The sequence below is a fragment of the Botrytis sinoallii genome, assembly GCF_014898435.1.
Source record: "Botrytis sinoallii strain Bc 23 chromosome Unknown BSIN_007, whole genome shotgun sequence".
In the NCBI taxonomy this organism is placed as follows: Eukaryota; Fungi; Ascomycota; class Leotiomycetes; order Helotiales; family Sclerotiniaceae; genus Botrytis; species Botrytis sinoallii.
In genome coordinates, this window is record NW_024066034.1 from 876,521 (window position 1) to 896,457 (window position 19,937).

Consider the following 19,937-nt stretch of genomic DNA (forward strand, 5'->3'; position numbering starts at 1 on the left):
CCATACCCAGCCAGACATTATATCGTAACATTTATTGCATATCCTTCCGCTGTACCAATTGTATATCGCACCCTTCTCAAAATAGGAAGCATATCGTGATTTCCACTTCAAATTCCAAATGGACTCTCATAAAATCCCAATCCGTCCGCTTTCACCTCAAATCACCAATCCCATAACTCCAGCCGCAGCAGCCGCATATGGCAGACAATTCATCATGGTTGGTCTTGGAATCATCGCGCCCACTCCATTAGTCCCAATGACGAAGGTAGCAGTTGCGGCTCCCGTACCGAATTGTGCACATCCAGCGCTTTCAACAGCATTACAAGCAACACTACTCAGACTCTGACAGACGCTTGCTGCACTAGCTGCTGGCAACCATCCCCCACTGATGGTGCTTGCAGCCACAGTAACACCGCCATTTGCAGCCGAGATTGTGATTCCCGCGCCCATTCCTCCCTCGAGATCAACAGTACATAGCGCATAGTTCTTAGCACAAGAATCCGTCGCGCTAGCACATGCTGCAGAGTTGACATAAGAAGTAGGTAAGATCGGGAATGGGAAATAAGCATTTGGAACGAATGTTCCCGTTGCAGTCGCAGAAACTGATGCTGGACTTGTTGCAGTTGCGACTGCGATAGTACCAGTGCAAGATGCGCCAACTGCACAACAAGCTATGTTATGAGCAGCATCTGTTGAACATACTGCGGCTGCAGGACAACAAGCACCGCCATATGAATCTTTCAAAGTAGAACAGGAGTTGTAATTGCTGGGGCAGTTTCCGTTGCGTTTGAGGAGTTCGGGTTTAGGTTTTGAGGAAGCTGGTGAAGTATCTGGGAAAATAGTTTCATTTGATATTATAGATGATTCTGAGGAAATATCAAGGTCGAGGGAAAGTGGTGCATAGAAAGGTTCCGGCGGTGAGAGTAATGATGGAATCTGGAGAGCTGTGGTTGAGGTGAGGAGGGAGAAAGCGAGGAATGAAGAATGGTAACGCATTTTGGATCGTTAATGTATGGAGATAAAGGTCTAGATTAACTTCAATGATTAGTATGAATATTAGGAATGTGTATAGAGAAGAAGAAGATCAAAATCGTCCGAGGAATGGAAAAAGAAATTTACCCGTTATATTATTCCAAGGTTCGCTGCCCAACCACCTATTTTATTGAAATCCCCGCCAAATGTAGCCAAAATTAACCTTATATTGCGCGATAGATATCTAGAGACTCAGTTCTTGGAATGGTGTATCAATGGGAAGTTTGTTAAAACCACTCAAGATTTCACAGACTTCAAGATTTAAATATACGTATCAAACGATGATGAAATCAGAACGTCTTCTCACCGAGTGCGCCAGCTGTTGCATTCAGGTACCAAATACATAATTATCTGCAGATATCGACCGTTACTACGGGGATAGTATTCGGTGAGGCTAGGATTGGAGGCGTTTAACCTTAATTCGAGTGGCTGGGGTGGATTGGGGAGATTCACCGCCTTGGGCAAAATTCGCTTCATTCACGTTTACCGTCATTCGGGCATCAAAGGTCCAATTTTATACTCAGCTACAATGGACTTTTATTACATCAGGTACACTCAAGAAAGCTATGGGTTGAGTTGAAGGATTACATGCCACATTCTACAGCGCTTTATTGGATGCTCTCTTTTTGGAATATCACTTCACTACTACTCAAGTCAATCATTTTACTGATTTACTAGACTGAGTCCGGAAACTGTTCGCGATGATATCCCTCAAGAATATTTGATAATCAATGACCTCGAGCGAGGCCAGTATTGTGAAATACCTACTTGCATCGTTCCTCTCCCATAACATAAAGTGTTTGAACAACTCAAGCACGAACTTGATCGAGGATGAAACAGCCAGCGGATCACTGGCCACTTGGTCATCAGCCTATCAAATGATGTCGATATCGACCTATCCCAAGAACGGGGCACTATGTTGTCTAATAATACTCGAGACCAGGTCAAGAGGTCAATCAAAACCGCAGGTCTCTACGAACCCCTAGTTCCAAGTCACATACGTATTCTACGACTTGATGGCATAATTCACATAGACGAGCCGAATCTTGGCTATTCTGTCCAAATCCTTATTGCGGAACTTGGAAGAGTATACAATACTTCACTCAAAAGTAATTATCTAAACAAAGACGACCGCCCTATGCATCATATTATATTCTCCCATAAATCCTTGGACCATTACATACCTTCACATTTCCATGGACCAGGTTTTAAAAGAGAAGATCCGACGAATTCTCCAAGAAGAAAACCTAAGAAAACCTTGGAACAGACGTCATCTTAGTTGGCTAGCAATAGAATTCAAGTTTCTCAATGAAAGAATGAGGGACCAAAATGGAAGAATAAGACTAAGAATAAGAATAAGCATCCACCTACCCCGAAGATGAAAAACAAAGGAAAGTAAAGCTACCAACGCTACGAGACCGTTTTCTGGCATGTACTGCTCGGAAACCTAGAGAACATGCTCGAAGATAAATTCTAAATTATATCAACCACGACAGGGTAAAATAATGAGGAGGGTGAGGCTTTCTTGCGCATCTTTTTGAGCTGAGAGTAAACGCGGTAGAAGAAGAGGTATGAAGTGGAGTCTCTCGCCCTCGCAATGTCGTAGAAATTAAGGTCGACGACAGAATTAAGAGTTGCCCAGACGGAGCCCTTATATACCAGCATTGGAAAGGCTTTTCTTCTTCTCCCGCCTTCCATTACATAGATGAAGTCAGGATGGTTCACAACGCCGAATAAAAAACAACTTCGTGATGATATATTTGGTAAGTTGTTCTATAGTTGACTTGCACTTCGTCAGTCAACAAAAGGTTTCATATATTTGGCCCAATCGATAGCATAGTTATGTTGACCATATGTTCTCCAGATTAATCGGATGGCATCGATATCCATTGTTCTGAAGAACTATACTCCTGTGAAAGCCATATACTTAAAAACGGACAGGGGAGCACTCAAAATAAATGCATGATCAAGGGTCCTCTCCACCATATTTTCACAGTCTTTATGATTTGTATTAAATAATCGTTTACATTCACCGAATCTCTTTCAATATCATCAGTGAATTGCCAACTCCATTGCCTGAGCACCTTCTGGTATCTTCCTTTGACAATCAACCAGTCTTTCGTATAAAACCCCACTCCAACCTTTTCACATCCATCACAAAAAGGTCAGACTGGATAATCCCGAGAAGCGCAGGAAGAAAATTCGTCGAAGAAGAAGGAAACGAAATGGAGCTCGACACGACGGACGTTGGTTCTGAAGTACCGGAACTGGAAGAACCAGAACCGGAAGTTGAACCGGAAGAACCAAAACCGGAAGAACTGTACGAATCAGCAGAGCCTCCCCTCAAAAGGAGCCGTGGTATTGATGATAGCATCGTAAGCACTTTTCCATTCTAATACTTCTATCACAACTTATTGACCCTTTAATTCTCCAGATCCTTGCGCATGGTGAACTTCTGAAAGCTTATTTGCGCATTCCATGCCGAATTTCCAAGAGAAATTCCGAAATCGATACTTGCAAAGAACTACTTAAAGGATACAAAGCCGAGAATATAATCCGACAAAACCAAGCAGATGTCAAAAAGCAAATGCGACATTTTGAAAACGATGAAGAGCAATTCGTGGAAAATTATATCAACCCTCTCATTAAACTACTTCGTGAACAACCAATGATCAAGTGTGCTCCTGAGAATAAGGAAATCATGGAGTTGTATGAGAGACGTCATGAGCTGGAGGAATTGATACAGAGTTATGAGGAAGATCCCAATCTCATGGAGCATCGACAGGCGTTTTTGAAATACTTTCACGAGAGAGTATTCCAGGAACATTTTATTAGAGTCCAGGAGAATATTGATTGGTGTCAGGACGATATCGAGGAAAGTGAGAAGCTGCAAGTGGATTTGAGGATTATGTTGGTAAACTCGGGGATTATTTTGTGGGGGAGAGGTCTACCGATGAGACGGATAGATGATAGTGGAAAACCTATCCAGGATTAGCTATAGGGTGAGTCTTATCACATGTGGCTTTTTATGTCTCTAACTTCGAGATACTGACATGTAAAACACAGCGGTTACCAGAAACAGATTTGCGCCTTCTCTTCAGCCTCCAAGAAAATGCGCCTATGTATTCAGATCTCCAAAAAGAACCACCTCCACCAAAGTCGAGTCACTAGCATTTATTGAGCATTTCGGTAGTTCATGGGCAGGATAATGATAACGACGCTTTGAGCTTTGATGCGCCTCGACCTTGTTCTTGCTTGTTCTGGTATGGTGTGATACGAGTGACGTTGAAGAATTATTTCCATTTCCAGTTCTCTCTGCTCTCCCTTTTTGGAAAGAGGATATACACACAGTGTAGAAAGAGCCCTAGAATCTCGGTTAAAGGTCACAATTGCAAAATCGGAAATTTTGTTGCATATCTGAAATCCTTTTTTCGAATTCTGATCGTCGTCGATCAGGTCCAAATATTAGTTCTGGTCTGAAGATCACCAACGTTGGTATTTGCCAGACGATCCCATTGGTATTTATGTAAACCTCCACGTTGCCATTCTCGTCAACCTTAATGATGATCTTGCAACCGATCTAAACGTTATGGCTCAGATGAGAAACATAACAAAGTTCCTAACCACAACTAATTTGCCAAACGTACTTCCCTTTCAGTGCAAGGCTATAATAGAACAATGATTCCACTATAAAGTTTTGTTGCATATCTGAAGAAATCTACTCTAATCGTGGTCTCAATAACTACCACCATCCTCATCGATCAGGTTGAACCATTCTTCCTATCAAATCGATCCAAGGGCGATGACAAGCACTCATATTTAGCTGCCCTACTTCTAAATCTACTAGCCTATCACTAAATATCGTTAGAAGACAACTCTCTCGGCCCTGTATCTGAACGTTGCCGTTCTCGAAACAATTCCTGTACTTCAGATGTGCAACAAATCTTCCCAAATTACCGAGCCGAATTCTTTGGACGAAGTAGTGAATGACCTAGGTACGTTTTCTCGTTTTGTTGCACATCTCAAAAAATATATATGCTAGCGTATTGCTAGCACATCAATAGTTCATTGCTAGTTCCAAATCACTTGCTAGCTTTTCACTTACGCGAAAGCCCATACGCATCAGATATGCAACAAACCTTCCAAAATTACCAAACTAAGTTTTTTTGAACGAAGTAGTGAATCGACTTCATTTTCTAAGGTTTTGTTGCACATCTCAAAATCATATATATGCTAGCTCCTTGCTAGCTTACTGCTAGCCCATCAATAGTTGATCGCCAACTCCAAAGTAGTTTCTAGCTTTTCACTCATGCGAAAACCAATGCGCATCAGATATGCAACAAACCTCGTGAAACTACCGAACTGAATTCTGTTGGGCGAAGTAGTGAATCAACTACATTTTTTGAAGTTTTGTTGCACATCTCAAAAATTATATATGCTAGCTCCTTGCTAGCCTACTGCTAGCCCATCATTAGTTCATTACTAGTTCCAAATTACTTGCTAGCTTTCACTCATGCAAAAACGAATACAAGTCAGATATGCAACAAAACTTTTTGTATGTACCGCACATTCACAAGTGAATATTCTCGCCTCAAGCAGCACGTGGTTTTGATCAATCAGAATTCCAGCAAGAAAGTTTTGTTGCACATCTCAAAACTTATATATGCTAGCTTATTACTAGCTTGTTGCTAGCCCATCAATAATCCATCACTACTTCCAACTTGATTGCTAGCTTTCACTCACGCGAACATCAATACACGTCAGATATGCAACAAAACTTTTGAGGTTTACAGTACATTCAATAATAGCTATTCTCGTCTCAGGTAGGATGCGATTTCGATGGATCTGAATTTCACTGCGAACGTTTTGTTGCATATCTGAGTTTGGGTAAAGGTGAAACATCTGTTGTGATGGATTCATTAAGATCAATGGAAGTTGCGAAGCTCCTATAGCCATCTCTATCAAGCAAATTCAATCAGACTTCAACCTGAACGTTGCCGTTGGCCTTGAGAATTCAATATCAACCTTGCCATTGGATCTAGCAAAGTCACCCACTAGCGCGCTTTCCTGAAATTCACATCTGGCGTTTATGATCTATTGGCTCCTGCCAAACTATAAGTTTGCGCTCGCTCTTCTATTGGTCCCAGAAATTTGATTACGTCAATTTCGAGATCGATCAGATGTGCAACAAAACGCGACGGGGGGTCTAGATTTGGATCTAAGTTTGACTCGATTCACTTCTAGTGATGAGTGTGCCTATCATAGTTGCAGATACTACATTCATTAATATGTACTCTCATCTTGAGAAAGTCACAACTTCAATAGGTTAGATTTTGACAACTCAAAAACTTGTTTAAGGGACATAGATCTTGGCGATTCATTGTTAGACAATCCTTACTACTAAATGAGGGGTATCGCACAACCCAAGCCCCAATACCATATTCAATATCAATGGAATTAGTATAAAAGCTCTATCTCCCTCGGCTCTAGATCAACTACGATCACTTAACCACAAGCAAACACCTGAAGTTGATAATCACTATTACTGAATATTACTGATTGATACATACCTAAATACACAAAATGTGCAACAACTCCTCCAAGAAGATATACGCCAAACCAAACCAAACCATACCAAACTAACTTGGACCATATATTTCCATCCGTAAATCTACCCACAAAACCCACAAATCTACATCCAATATTTTTCACCTGATTCAGCCCATCAATGAAGACCAGTACTCCCCCACCCCGGTATCCAGAAACTAATCACTATTAACAACCCTCAACGTCCTCCTCGGATTCATTACTACATTAAAGAAACTTGGTTCTCTATCCCCCAGTAAATCCTCCAAACTACTCGTAATACTCCCCGTGCTTCCTATACTCCCCATCCCCTTTCTATGACCTCTCCATCCCGCTCTTACACTCTCACTTCCTCCCATTACAACCCCCTCATCTTCTTCATCAATGGTCTGATAAGATGCTCCTCCCGGCATGATTCCGCCTCCAAAAACATACGTTCCACTCCCCCTTCCACTTGCCCCTCCCCTATCCTCATTCCCACTACCGCTACCGCTACCACTTCCTTCATTCCCCGAACTCGAAAGACCTCCCCCTTCAGATCTGACACTAGGCGTCTGTACCCCACCTGCGCCACTGATATCCGTCCCAAACGGTCCCAGCATCATCCCTCTATCTTCTCGACTTGATCCACCCGAGCCCCTAAACATTTTACCGGCAGGCACGAAAGCCGTTCTCTGCGACATCGCCACATGATCTTTATAAAGGTTCAACTGTCTCCTATAAAGCCAGGTACAAAACGCCAGATATCCAGCTAGAAAAGCTAATGCAGCTGCAATGACACCTGCGATAATGGCTGCTTTATTTGGTCCTTTTTTGTCTGAGTTAGGAGATGAAGTTGGAGTTGAAGTTGAAGTTGAAGTGATTGTAGATGGGGATTGTGTCACTGTGAACGTAGGTGGTTTTCCCGTTGCTAAGGGACCGGCAGTTGCTGATCCTGCTGCAGGTATAGTCGCTGTCGCGCCTCCCAGTCCTGAGCCGCCAATAACAGATTGTACGATGTCAGGAACGGTATAACCTATCGAGCCTTTAATGATATCGGAGTCTTGGTCCGATGAAGAGGAAGAGGAAGATGAGAGGGCTGTAAAGGAATTGGTCCATTGAAGTGACGATGCATTGAAGACATATACACCAGGACTATCACACGAGATATCCTGACCGACGTAGCCTCCAACGACTACCATCTGTCCGTCCCAGAGATTACAGGTATGGCCTGCTCGAGCTGGGGGTAACGATTGAGACTGGTCTGTCATATCGACTTGGATCCAAGTGAAGGATGGAATGGTTAGAATCCACATATCGGAATACTGAGTTTGGTTACCATACGGAATGAGGTTTTGTCCTCCATATAAATAAACGTTAAAACTACTACCATCGGGTGCAGCGGCAACGACAGCGCAAGGATCAACACGAATGGGAGGAGTTGTTCCAGAGGTAGCCTGCTTGTACCAAGTACTATTTGCGATATCATATACGTCGATAATGTTCATCTCCGTCTTGCACATGTTAGTTCTCTTGATATCATGGCTGGGGTTTCATGACTTACAAATGTCTCATTAGTGCCACCTGCAAGTCCAAGCAGCATTCCATCTGCTCCCCAGCCAGGAACATATACCAAGACACCATCAGCTCTCTCTGTAAAGCCAGCCTCATCTTGCAAGCCACCTTGCGTAATGTTTCTGTATACACCACCGGAACCAGCTCCACTCGTAGTTCCCAATGAAGTCACTCCAGTATTTGTATATCCAGGATGAGTGAATTCTAGAAGACTCTTCAAATATATTCTGGCAATTTGGTTTGACCACCCAGGCGTCGTGTACATATCTGTGCACACCCAATATTAATCAGTAGCTCATTAATTGTCCATACCCACTTGAGCAACCGAGAGAAATATGATGCTCACCCAAATGTCCCCCAAAATACCAACTTCTACCCAATTCTGGAACACTCAGCCCCGCACCCTCCGCCGCACGCTGAACATCCGCCGGTGCAGTGTCTGAACCATTCCCCGCCGAGGTTTGTGGATTTGAAAACTCCGTCCAGGTCGCCGACGAAATGTCATATTTCCATGTTGCTACTGACGCAGGAGAAGTTTGTGGGCTATCTGAGAATTCCCCTCCATATAGAAATAACGAATCATATGTATGCCAGAGAGAGCCCATTGCTACTGCAGGTGGGCCTGATGGTTGTGGTAGGCCGGATAAAATTGGAGATGAGATTTGCCATGATTTTGTGAGATCTAATGTTACGAAGTCGTTGTCTGTAGATGAATCAATACCATGTCCAATTATTTTGATTGAAGCCCTTACTCCAAGTATCCGTAGTTTGCCCACTCTTTGTGGTCGCTTCTCCTCCATATATGTAAAGTGTTCCATTGACATTCGCAGCTGAGATGTTCTCGATTAATTATATCCACCAATCCAAGTGAACAAGCAAAAACATACTCATATGACTCCATCTTGTACAAATCGAAGTAGGACTGTCAGCCCTCCCCTCGATCATACTCCCATTATCCACAAATTCCGAGTCCCTTATAATGCCCGCATCCGCACCATTCCCCTTCATAACATTCGTGTTACTGTTCTGCCTCCCGGTGTACCCAAACGCAGGCACAACCACCGCAATCAGAAATGCGAGTAGTGCAACTCTCGGCATCGTAGAGAATGGTGTAGGGGGTGTATTCGAAGTCGCAATTGTACGTCTGCCACTCTTCCCAATCTTTGCTGCCCTCGACTCATCATGTGGTTCTTTCCTTCCTCTCTTTTCTCCTGAAACTGGCGAAGTCGGTATATTTGTGGATATTCCATTCCACGTACTTCTTATCCTCAAATCGGCCCCTACAGCTGCGAATTCCCCTCCTAGACTCCCAACATCCACCCTTTCAATCACCTCATCATCTAATCCCTCTTCTCTAAACCTTGACCTTCTGACCGTCCTGATCTTCTTCCCAGTAAATTCATTCGCCCTTTCGCATTCGCGCGATTGATCTGCCACATTTGTTGGGGCAGCAGGACCGCGAAAGGGTACATGTATCGTCTTCGACCGATCAATTGTAAAACCGCCCATCTTTGTTCGTTCCTCCAGCCACCAGGTCCCTAGAAATCTTAATCTCCGTAAACTCGTAGGACTGTACCCCGAATCGCGATTTGTATATGAATTCAAGGCCCAAAAGATGTAAGCAAGAAATGGTCAATCAATCTCAATCAAATCATAAAACATGCAAAACACAATTGGTATTTATCATAAAAGCCTCCTCTCATGGAGAAGTCGAGTTAGGGAAATTGATGTATACCAGATAATATCTCTCTAGATATCCAAACAGACCAATATCTTACTATACAATACCTGCATATGATAATCATCCAACTTCCTCGACTTCATCAAGATTCTTACATCATACTTCACGCGTGGAAGCTTTCAGGCTTTTCGGCCACTAATCAGTTAGATATCCCCTGCAAATGTACCCTATACATGTGGTATAAGATTAGTGAGTCCACAGGGATTTCGATAGCGATATTCAATATTGATTGGTGAGAGTGTATGGCATTTAGAAAGAAAAAAAGCAGGTTCTGTCTGACTGACAACGATTGAAACGTCCTAGCACTAGGGGATAGATTCATAAATGAAGAGGCCCGATAAACTCAGATAAGCCTAAAAAGGAAGTTCCTCATTGACCTGACCACTACTACACCTTTTCCATATCACAGTTATTGAATATCTGAAGATATATAACAATTCTACCATTCACAATCAAGAGATCATTCATTAATCAAGACTATCAATCATCAAAATCATCAATTCATTCATCCTACGACTAAAAAATAGAAAATTAGTTTTTTTCATTGCCCTCATTGATCATGTAACCATCCAACCCCCTATCCTAATCCATAGGAAGATTCACGCCCACCAACTTAAAGAGATCCGTTAATTCGCTTTCGATTCGAGATATTAGACGCCTAATGATGTGGTGGTACATTTTACAGCCTTCTGCGCTGCAAGTTGAGTCATTATAACCCATTAATAGGTTTACAACTCCTCCTTAATAGCATGGCCAGCCTTTTGTGCTGCTTCACCGGCACGATTGGTAGCATAGGTAGCTCCCTCCTTGACAACATCGGCAGCCTTCTCGCCTTGGTAGGAAGCTTGCTGTTTACCGGAGGCAGCGCCGATAGAGAGTTGGTTAATAACCCATTGTGCACCGTTAGAGAGTTTAGCCCAAAGAGTACCTTGTGGTGTAGTGGTGCCTGAGTATCGTTAGCGGTCAATCAGATTCAAGGAATGACAAATTTTCTTACCATATTTGAAGTAGTTGGCTTGATTACGGACGAAAGCAACAAGTTCATTCTTAGTGCTTCCTTGTGGGACAGGGACACCATAGCTATCAAGATAAGCCTTCAAGTCGGAATCAGACCAAGTCTCGAATGTGGCATCCTTAGCAGCATCAGTTTGTTGAGTGAGATAAGATGTGACGCTAGCATATGCAACACCACTGGATTTGGACGCCTGAGCATAAGAATCTTGTGCAGCGCGAACGAGTTCATCACGGGTAGCTCCAGACTTCTCCGCTGTCTTCTTAGCGGCAGCATCACCAGATGAAGCTAGGTAAGCCTTCAAGTTGTCCAAAGTCCAGGTGTCAAAGGTCCAAGCAGACCATCCTGTAGCAGCCTTGTGCTTGTGCAAACGGACAGCAGCAATGATATCGTCCTTCTTTCCAGATGATGGGACGGGGACACCTCTGGCATCAAGATAAGCTTTGAGGCGGGATTCGCTCCATGATCCAATAGCAGCATTGAAGGCATCTTCAGCCTTTAGTTGAGCATCATCAGTAGCCTTGGCAAATTGATTTCCTGCAGAGCTAGTGGCAGCACCGAAAGCGGATGCTCCAGAAGAGCTTGCCTTGCTTGCAACGCTCTTAGCAGAAGCTGCAGCAGTGTCTCCTACAAGTTGAGCCTTGTGCTTACGAGCGATAGCCAGCAATTCATTTCTCTTGCTTCCTTGAGGAACCTTAATACCATTCTTGTCGGCCCATTCCTTGATTTCTGTACCTTGTTAATTGGTTGGCCATTAGAGGAGATAATAACAGACTTACGAGAATCAGACCAGGCACTGAGAAGCTGCTCACTCAATGTCTCGGTAGCAGCTGAAGCTGAAGCAGAGGCAGAGGCTTGAACATCCGCAGTTTTGAGACTGGCAACACGAGCATTACGGCGTACACTAGCAATTAACTTGTCACGAGTGGATGGTTGAGGTGCTGGAATGCCATGGGTATCGAGAAATTCCTTGAGATCTGTGACAATATTAGTGTTTGTTTAGATAAATGTGTATTAGCATCTTAGCAACGTACCTGACTCAGACCAGGTTTCATAAAGCCAGTTGCCGGGGTAGGCAGCAGTCTCGCCGGCCTTCTTGGCAATAGTGTCATAGTTGGAACGAATCTTTTGAAGAAGAGAATCTCTCTTCCTTGGATGTGGAACGGGAATGTGATGGTAATCAGCAAATGCCAGAAGTTGAGAATCTGTGAGGATATTAGTAAATGCTCGAAAGCATCTTTAGCCATTGGCAAACTTACCAGTCCAGGAATCAAAAACCCAATCTCTAACACTTGACCAAGCATCTTCTGCTTTGTCTTCCGCCTCGTACCAGTAAGCTTTGACTTGAGAGATCAAGCCATCCTTATTTGCCTCAGCAGTATCCTTAGTCTCAACACCCTTCTGTTTCAAATAAGAGTTGAGCTGTTTCGTATCCCAATCACTGTATGGCGAGGCAACCTTTGTCTGCCAGTTCTCCTTCACCAAGTTTTCCAAATCTTTACGATCGGCAGGAGTTGGGTATGGAACATTGTTATCGGAAAGCCATCTCTCGAGTTCGGTTTCATGCCACTTGTTGTAGACTGGAAAGATGATATATTAGTAAAGGGAATAACTAAACATAGGTAGGACGATATAGACATGGGAAGTGATGTGTGCAAGCCAATCCAATGTCTAAATCAATGATTTGATATCGTCTGAAGCTTTCAAAACACGAAATGTGGCAAAATGAGGATGATATCAAACAGAATGGATGAAAAGGGGAAACATACCAGCCTTGCTGAACCAGCTACTTGCTACCGTAACTTCTGCTGCCAACCCCAACATCAACAGCTTTGTAAAGAACTTCATCCTGTATGATGAGTTCTGCTATTCCCTCTTACTCTTCTTGTCTTGAACTTCAAAGTTCTGGGTATTGTTGCAAAAGAAAATGAAAAACTTCACAAGCAATTCGTGGTATGATTCTGAAATTTTGGAAGAGGAGCAGGATTGATGGTAGCAGGAGAAGTTATGTTGTTGACGTTGCAGGTGCACACAATACCTACCTAGTATGTGGCTGGAGCAAAGCTTCCGCAAAAGCAAGAACAAGTGACGTAGCTTTTCTATGCAACCAATGAATTTCGGGGTGAGAATGAACAAAGAGAAGCTAAGGAATTTTCTTCCAAGGTAATTGGTTCATTTCATTAGAAAGTCGTGGAAAAATCTAGATTTTCCTCTAATGGAAAAGTTGGACAAGATGGGAATTTTAGCACGCTACCAATCCTTTTTACGCCTTTCTCCTCTCATCTTCGCTGGGAATCCAACTGTTTTGTTGACGTTGATGTCATACTGTCATAATTGTCATACCAGGATGATGTGCGAGAGATGTGGCTTGAAAAGGCCCAGAAGGGGTGCACGGACCAATATATATATTCGCCATCTCGGATAATGTGGGGTAGCTATGGATGAGAGCTGTAAAGATTACGTGTGGGCGAAGTGAAGTCTGAAGTGAGGTCTGAATGAAATCTGACGTGAGGTTTGAATGAACTGCGAAGAATGAAAAAATGTAATCGGACTAAGAGTCGAAATCATATCAATTGAATGTTAATGATAATTTCAATCACCAATCATCATCTAATAAGCTAGTACCGGCACATCCATATTGCGAAACATGATATTCCTGTCTGATGTGGGAAATACATAAAATTGAAATTCGATTTGAAATAATATTTATACAGAATCTCGAAAGGAAAACATCTTCGCCAAATATAACATAGCATTAACCTCTTATCTGCTCCTACATGACCTATCAACAAATGATTCATTAGCTTCAAAACATGAACTTTGATCAATTTCACGAACTCACCACATCAAAGCTCCTATCAATCTAATTCTTAGACCTTCTGTGCGCCTCCGCCATGTCCCTTTTTGAACTCCCTGTTATGCTTCTCAACCTCAGCTTGCTTGCTCGAACTCTTCACACCCGGCTCGTCTTCAGAATGAATCTTGGGCGAAGCTCCGTTGACGCTCTTCTCCTCTGGGTTCTTATTCTTACCTCCGTTCTCCTTGATAGAACCGCCTGTAGGACTGGATCCAGTCTCCTTTGCTTCCTTCGATCTTGATCCTCCAGATTGTGCTGATGCATCTTCAGGAGATTTTGGACCACCGGAACCGCCTTTCGTTGGGCCGCCACCAGTTCCTTGTCCCTCAGATACTGGCTCGGGACCGGGATGCTCTGCATTATGCTTCGTGTTGTTTGAGGCACCTTGATCTTGAGGATTCTCAGCCATTGGGTGGCCCTTTCCATCCCCATAGCCCTGAGTCGCAGCTCGGAGTGGTGTGGAAGAAAAGGCTCGAATAGAAGCCGGTTGTCGGCATTGTATGGTCCGGATGGAGGCCATTGTGCGGCTAGCAGAACGGAGGCATCGAATGGAAGGCATGGTGAGTATAGTAAATTGAAAGGTTGGGTATAGTAAAACACTTGAAGTGTTTCCTTTGCGAATGAACAATGAATGAGAAATATTTTTAGAAAGAGAGACAACCTACCTGTAAACAATGGACCATACTATAACATTTCGATCTGTACAATAGTGACGAATTAAGTTTCATCGTTCCATTACATCATGACATTGGCCTTTTGCCTTTGATTAGCTTGGACTCCGCTTGGAGTCGGCCTGGCAGCTTTTCCGTTTGTCGAGATCAATTCCAAAAAGGCGGGGTTGACACGTGATAACGCTAATATTCTCGGTACGGCACTAAATTCCTTCTTTCCTCTTCAGTATTATCTCAAAACTAGAAATCCTTTAAATTCTTGATTGTCCCTAATCATTGTATCTAGGACATGATGGTTAGTGACCCACTTATCACTGCCTATCACTGAGGAGTATGCAAGTCATCATCCAGGTTGAAAGAGAACGGAGAGATATGAGAATGATGCTTGGAGACACCAACAGTAAGGTAGTCTGGGAAACCAGCAACCACGAGCTAATTGCTCGTTTGTATGTTTGTACACTCTTCCCTGTAGTTGGGGATATGAGTTGATCTTCGGTTCCCACACTTCGAGCGAAGTAGGAACTACCAGGTAAACTCGAACGATAAAGTGTCCGGCGTATTGTCAACTGGGGGCGCGGTTATAATTTCCTTGTACCATCGGACTAGATTTAAGGTCCCTCTAGATCAACACTCTACTAATTTCGTTATGGCTTTTATGCAAGGCCGTTGTACGATGTGCAATATTACCCACTTGCTACTGTTTTAGCATCCAATCTTATCTTCTGCTAAGGAAATCCTTCTCTCCATCACATGTTACATGTCAATTTTCTTGATATTTTTCTTGCGTTCCATCAAAGAATGCCATTATGAAGTTTTCATGCATTGCTGTCATTACCATTGCTGTTAGTACAGCCACTGGTGCTTATATTGACAATACACTCGCCGACAAAACTGCAGTTGACAGTGAACTCTTCAATGACACCACTTATGGACATCAAAATTCCATAGTAACTAGGAATGATACTACATCTACGAACATCGCAACGTTAGACAGCTCATCCAACGATGAAGATACAGCCACCGAAAGCATAGAAGCAGAAAAAGAATACGAAGAAGAAGCTGCGGAAGTCGCTGAAGATATTGCATTAGATGTCCAAGATGACTTGGAAGACAACAAACCCCTTCCACCCGGTAAACTATGTGCTACACGTCGTAAGCCTCGATGCTGTGAATTAGGCGGAAGATTGTACAAAGATGAATGCGAGCGTCGTAAGTGATCTGCCACTTTAACCCTTTGAACATCCACGTCAAGAAAAGTTATATTAACTTCATCCCAGTTTCGCTGCCACTTCCAGCCAATCGTAACGAATTCCGAAGCACATGTGAGGATGTGAACAAAGTCGCTTATTGCTGTAAGAATTCCATCGACATGGTACGTTGTATTCCAGCCTGTATTACTCCATTATCTCCCCGTCTCTGAACATCAGCTTACCATATTCTCTTTATATTCATAGACCCAAATAGGAGTCATGTGTCGCAAAGCAAGAAAATAAATGGACACTCTTGGAAACTTGGACCGGGCGTGGGTATAGAAAGGTGTTCAAAATGAAAGAGGTTTATTGTAGCATAATATAGATTTGAATACAATCTCCACGACTCCAAAAATGCATCCATCTTGTCATGTTTAATGTGGTCAACGTAACTTATTGAACACCACACTATTATCCCATTTTCCCAAGAGCTCCCTTTCTCTTAAATATAGATTTTACTTGAGATCGCTCTATCAAGTCACGATGAAGCGAATGTTTGAGCTGAGATAGACATTTGGAATGAAGTAAAAAATTCATTATGAAACGAACATCCGAAAAGAGACAACGATCCGACAAGATTGAATCACTTTAAAAACAATTCAACCATGCAATCATATCTGAGTCTCTACAGCGTCTTGAACATTTTACACAATCCCAATATTCGAAAGGACTCTAGGACCTGAATACCCCAAAGATGCGAACGCTTAGAATTTGTTCTTCTTTGACAATCCCAGACCACAAGCGCGCGCAGTACGACCAGCACAGAAGTCATCTCACAGCAGCCATATAAACAATAATCAAAGGAATTCGAATCCCCAATACAATCAAACCAACAGAAAAGAACCGAAAAGAAAACTTTCCACCATACATCAAAGACACAACTAAAATTATTTATTTGACTATCAGATTCATAATACATGCGCCAATCGGCGTGACTTTTGTAGACTTTTGCAGACCATTGTAAACTTTTGCCCGTCCGCCTGGTATCCCACCCTCTTTTTGACTTTCCTTCTATTTCTTTAACTCTTGTGCGTGCCTGCTCCTGATTTTTGGGGGCTAGCTATACCAGTAACTAGCACCTTCTAGTTATACCAGACCATTGCTGTATTCCTTCTATTCTTTTACCAAAAAGCATTTTCCCCCCCCCCCGAAAACATAATAGACATTTCTAGTCTAACTAATAGAATAATTCTAGTTCAAAAGCAAAACAGTTATAGTTCAACAACTGTAAATATGACATTTAGTGAAGAGTTCCGGCGGAACGCACAGCAACAACTTGTGGCCTGGTGCGTGGTGCGTGTGAAGAATGACCGGGATACATCTGGTCTCGAATTTCGTACTCCGGGTATATAGTTGAATGTTTCAGGAACGACGGCGTGGACTTGATTTGGTCATCCTTCATGCTTTTCGCGGCACTACTCGAAATCCTCAACTGATGAAGTCAAGGTAGATGTGTATGGCACAAAGGCAATTCGGCGCGACAGGTGCACTTGGCGTGAAATCTCATCCCTTCTTCGAGATCCTCTCGTTGAAAGTTCAATCCAGGACTCCGCGGCTCGATATTACCAAAACTTATGCTTGGTCTGATATTATTACTCCTCTCCTTGCATTTCACTTTAGACGGAATTCGAGTTATCCGCGCAACTGAAGGAACTTGATCCTCCAGCTGCACTATAGGAGTCGATAATAGCAACAATCGATCCATAGGTACCAGCAACCATCAAAAACGTTCCGATAGTAATGACAAAAATGCTCCAACAGCACATGAAAATCCACGAGCGCGATCTTTGGGTATTTCTGAGGCCCCAGTTATCGTAAAACCACATGATACCAAATGGTTGGAAGTTGAAAAGAGTTCCGAAAAGAGCACCGATAAGGGAGATAAGACCGCCGAAGATTGGAATTGCACTTGCGATAATATAGGCGCAGATGATGACGCAGAAAGTACAGCCGAGCCAGACCATCCAATGGGTCATGGAGTTGACAGTAAGATGCTTGGATCCACGGAGGAGACGAAGGAAGAGGAATTTTGCTGGAAGCTGTGGAAGATGTTAGAGAGAAAGAGATGAGAGATGAGCGCTGTACTTACATGAGAAAGCAAGATGGTGCTAACCAAGAGACCAGGAAGAGCAAGACCGTAACAGACTTTCTTCATTGTATCACCTGCGGAACCGAGAGCAGGTGACGCGACGTAAGAACCACAGAAGTAATAGACGACAATACCGATTGCAATGTACATAGCCGTGATGAAGCCTTGACTGATATACACAGAACGAGTATAACTCCTTGGATTGCGCATCTCAGAGTGAATGTTGAAGTATCCGGGAGTTCCAGCGAAAGAGAAAACAAGCGAGCCACAAGCAGAGATAGCATCAGTGAATGATGGAGAACCGAAAAGCTTGAAGTCGGACTTGTAAGGACCTGTTGTAACAGGAGCGTCGACTGGTTTTCCTTGAACGCCAACAGCGATTGTGAGGGTAAGAACTTGCACGTGTTAATCGGGAGTTTTCTCACAATGACGGCCGATTGACTTACTAGCAGTGATAATACCAGCTACACCAATCCATGCAAGCCAGGTGATCTTGCCTAGGGTTTGGATACTGGAGAAAATGAAGGCAATGATAGCAGCGACAACCACAAACACAGCAGTGCAAGTAGCATGAGTCGATAACGCATTTAAGGCGATTGAAACACTGAGCATACCAGATGCGGAGACGAAAACCCAGACTAGATGAACTGGTCAGAATCAAGCTCATCCATACAACCAAACGGGGCTACTCACAAAGAAAGAATGCAGCACCAACGATCTCACGAGCAATATTTCCATAAATAATACCAGCAACATCTTCAATACCGTACACTTCTGGATGTCTTCTCTTGAATACTCCAATCATGTACTGTGACCATCCCGTGATCGTAGCCATGGTGAGGACACATATGATACCGGGAATCATCCCCAACGTGTCAAAAACAGCTGGAATTGACAGAACACCAAGACCTAAGTTGGTCTTGAGCATAAGGGCAGTCGAACCCAAAGCGCCAACCTGAAGATAATTAGCAGCCATACACTTTCGTTGATAATTCTGTACATACACCTCGATAATTTGGTCCATCTTCATTAATCTCACCAAAGACTGCATCATGAGTCACATCATTATTTGCTTCACTTTTTTGGCTTTTGTTGTCGTAGTCGCCCTGTTCAGCCTGGCGTGAGAATTGAAATTGGTCGGCCATTGCTCCCGTGTTCCAGAGCTCTATTTGCAAAATATGACAAGTTGCAAGTCGTGAGAATTAAGATTTAGATGGTTGTTGAATGGGAAGAGAAGTCTTTTTCAAAAATATGTCATTTTCTAGGCGGATTATATAATGGATCTGAAGCATTGAGTGCGCAGATGGGCTTACGTAAGCTCGGATCAGATGGAATTCCAAGCTCTATTCAATTACCAATTGGCTTGACTTGGATTTGACATCGAGTTGTTGTGAAAATGTGGAAATGTTAGTGACTATAATTAAATGGAGCGCGCTATTATTCACAATATCAATAAAGTGGATCTAGATCGTACTATGACTAAATCCAAAGAAGTAAAGACTCCTGAGTTAGCGAGGCCAAGCGAGCATTGGCAGATGCAAAAGAACTTTAAGAAGACTTGGTGCAGACTTCTAATCTGGGGCCGCTCATGCACGACTCGAAAGTCCTTCCTTTTCCCCGCCACGGCGCTATTTGCTCAAGGCAATCCCGAATATTCTAGCAGGGTACCTCGCCGAGAACGGAGGTCCAATAGAAAGTGTGGGGAATGCGTTGCAACAAACTTGAAGAAATATCTTAGTATCCATCTCTCAATTGACGGAAGTCGGCGCATGGTAGATCTTGCAATCGGCATTTAACTCTTTGATACACCATATGGGGGGCACATTGGATTGGACCCTTCTTGCAGGCATGAAAAAATGAAGAATCATGGAGCAAAATACCTTCAATACTTGCAAACTTAGGTATTCCCCAGTGTTGAGTACCTTCGTAACTAAACTTCGCTTGTAATGGCTCTAACCAATGTGTCTATCCCCTTTTGCAATCCGGGTCCCTTGATCGGACAAGAAAAAAGATGGCTAGTGTGTGCAGAGGTGACTTCGAAAAAGATTTTGCAAATTACGTAACTTGACGCAAGTTGGCAAACTATATTTGCCACTAGTATTGCAAATGAACGACATCGGAACAACCGACTTTTGGATTGTCTAT

General features: G+C 43.1%; 7 protein-coding genes across 7 annotated transcripts; 2 read left to right on the top strand and 5 right to left on the bottom strand.

Moving 5' to 3' along the window:
• Window positions 1-156: 156 nt before the first annotated feature.
• Window positions 157-996, bottom strand: EAF02_004678 (uncharacterized protein; the record flags this gene model as incomplete). Its single annotated transcript, XM_038900726.1, has 1 exon — window positions 157-996. The coding sequence occupies one exon, from the start codon at window positions 994-996 to the stop codon at window positions 157-159; it is 840 nt and encodes a 279-aa protein (XP_038759238.1).
• Window positions 997-1,997: 1,001 nt separating this feature from the next.
• On the top strand, window positions 1,998-4,731 carry EAF02_004679 (uncharacterized protein). The gene is made up of 4 exons (XM_038900727.1): window positions 1,998-2,795; window positions 2,897-3,407; window positions 3,467-4,034; window positions 4,099-4,731. Exons 2-3 carry the CDS (start codon window positions 3,258-3,260, stop codon window positions 4,025-4,027), a joined length of 711 nt encoding a protein of 236 aa, XP_038759239.1. The 5' UTR covers window positions 1,998-2,795; window positions 2,897-3,257; the 3' UTR covers window positions 4,028-4,034; window positions 4,099-4,731.
• Window positions 4,732-6,797: 2,066 nt separating this feature from the next.
• Window positions 6,798-9,681, bottom strand: EAF02_004680 (uncharacterized protein; the record flags this gene model as incomplete). Its single annotated transcript, XM_038900728.1, has 5 exons — window positions 6,798-8,111; window positions 8,162-8,439; window positions 8,519-8,875; window positions 8,925-9,002; window positions 9,060-9,681. The coding sequence occupies 5 exons, from the start codon at window positions 9,679-9,681 to the stop codon at window positions 6,798-6,800; spliced, it is 2,649 nt and encodes an 882-aa protein (XP_038759240.1).
• A 960-nt stretch (window positions 9,682-10,641) lies between these two features.
• EAF02_004681 (uncharacterized protein) lies at window positions 10,642-12,773 on the bottom strand (the record flags this gene model as incomplete). The annotated part of the gene is made up of 6 exons (XM_038900729.1): window positions 10,642-10,859; window positions 10,911-11,654; window positions 11,705-11,902; window positions 11,960-12,130; window positions 12,185-12,505; window positions 12,695-12,773. 6 exons carry the CDS (start codon window positions 12,771-12,773, stop codon window positions 10,642-10,644), a joined length of 1,731 nt encoding a protein of 576 aa, XP_038759241.1.
• A 1,022-nt stretch (window positions 12,774-13,795) lies between these two features.
• EAF02_004682 (uncharacterized protein) lies at window positions 13,796-14,341 on the bottom strand (the record flags this gene model as incomplete). Its single annotated transcript, XM_038900730.1, has 1 exon — window positions 13,796-14,341. The coding sequence occupies one exon, from the start codon at window positions 14,339-14,341 to the stop codon at window positions 13,796-13,798; it is 546 nt and encodes a 181-aa protein (XP_038759242.1).
• A 918-nt stretch (window positions 14,342-15,259) lies between these two features.
• On the top strand, window positions 15,260-15,946 carry EAF02_004683 (uncharacterized protein; the record flags this gene model as incomplete). Its single annotated transcript, XM_038900731.1, has 3 exons — window positions 15,260-15,662; window positions 15,731-15,825; window positions 15,908-15,946. The coding sequence occupies 3 exons, from the start codon at window positions 15,260-15,262 to the stop codon at window positions 15,944-15,946; spliced, it is 537 nt and encodes a 178-aa protein (XP_038759243.1).
• A 1,373-nt stretch (window positions 15,947-17,319) lies between these two features.
• Window positions 17,320-18,937, bottom strand: EAF02_004684 (uncharacterized protein; the record flags this gene model as incomplete). Its single annotated transcript, XM_038900732.1, has 5 exons — window positions 17,320-17,742; window positions 17,793-18,187; window positions 18,239-18,430; window positions 18,486-18,747; window positions 18,797-18,937. The coding sequence occupies 5 exons, from the start codon at window positions 18,935-18,937 to the stop codon at window positions 17,320-17,322; spliced, it is 1,413 nt and encodes a 470-aa protein (XP_038759244.1).
• Between the last annotated feature and the right edge of the window lie 1,000 nt (window positions 18,938-19,937).

What these genes read in the sequence shown, in the direction of transcription:
- EAF02_004679 (XM_038900727.1), top strand. Translation starts at nt 3,258, where the DNA reads ATGGAGCTCGACACGACGGACGTTGGTTCTGAAGTACCGGAACTGGAA. An exon ending in GTGGTATTGATGATAGCATC is followed by an intron (nt 3,408 to 3,466) that starts GTAAGCACTTTT and finishes TTAATTCTCCAG; the next exon opens with ATCCTTGCGCATGGTGAACT.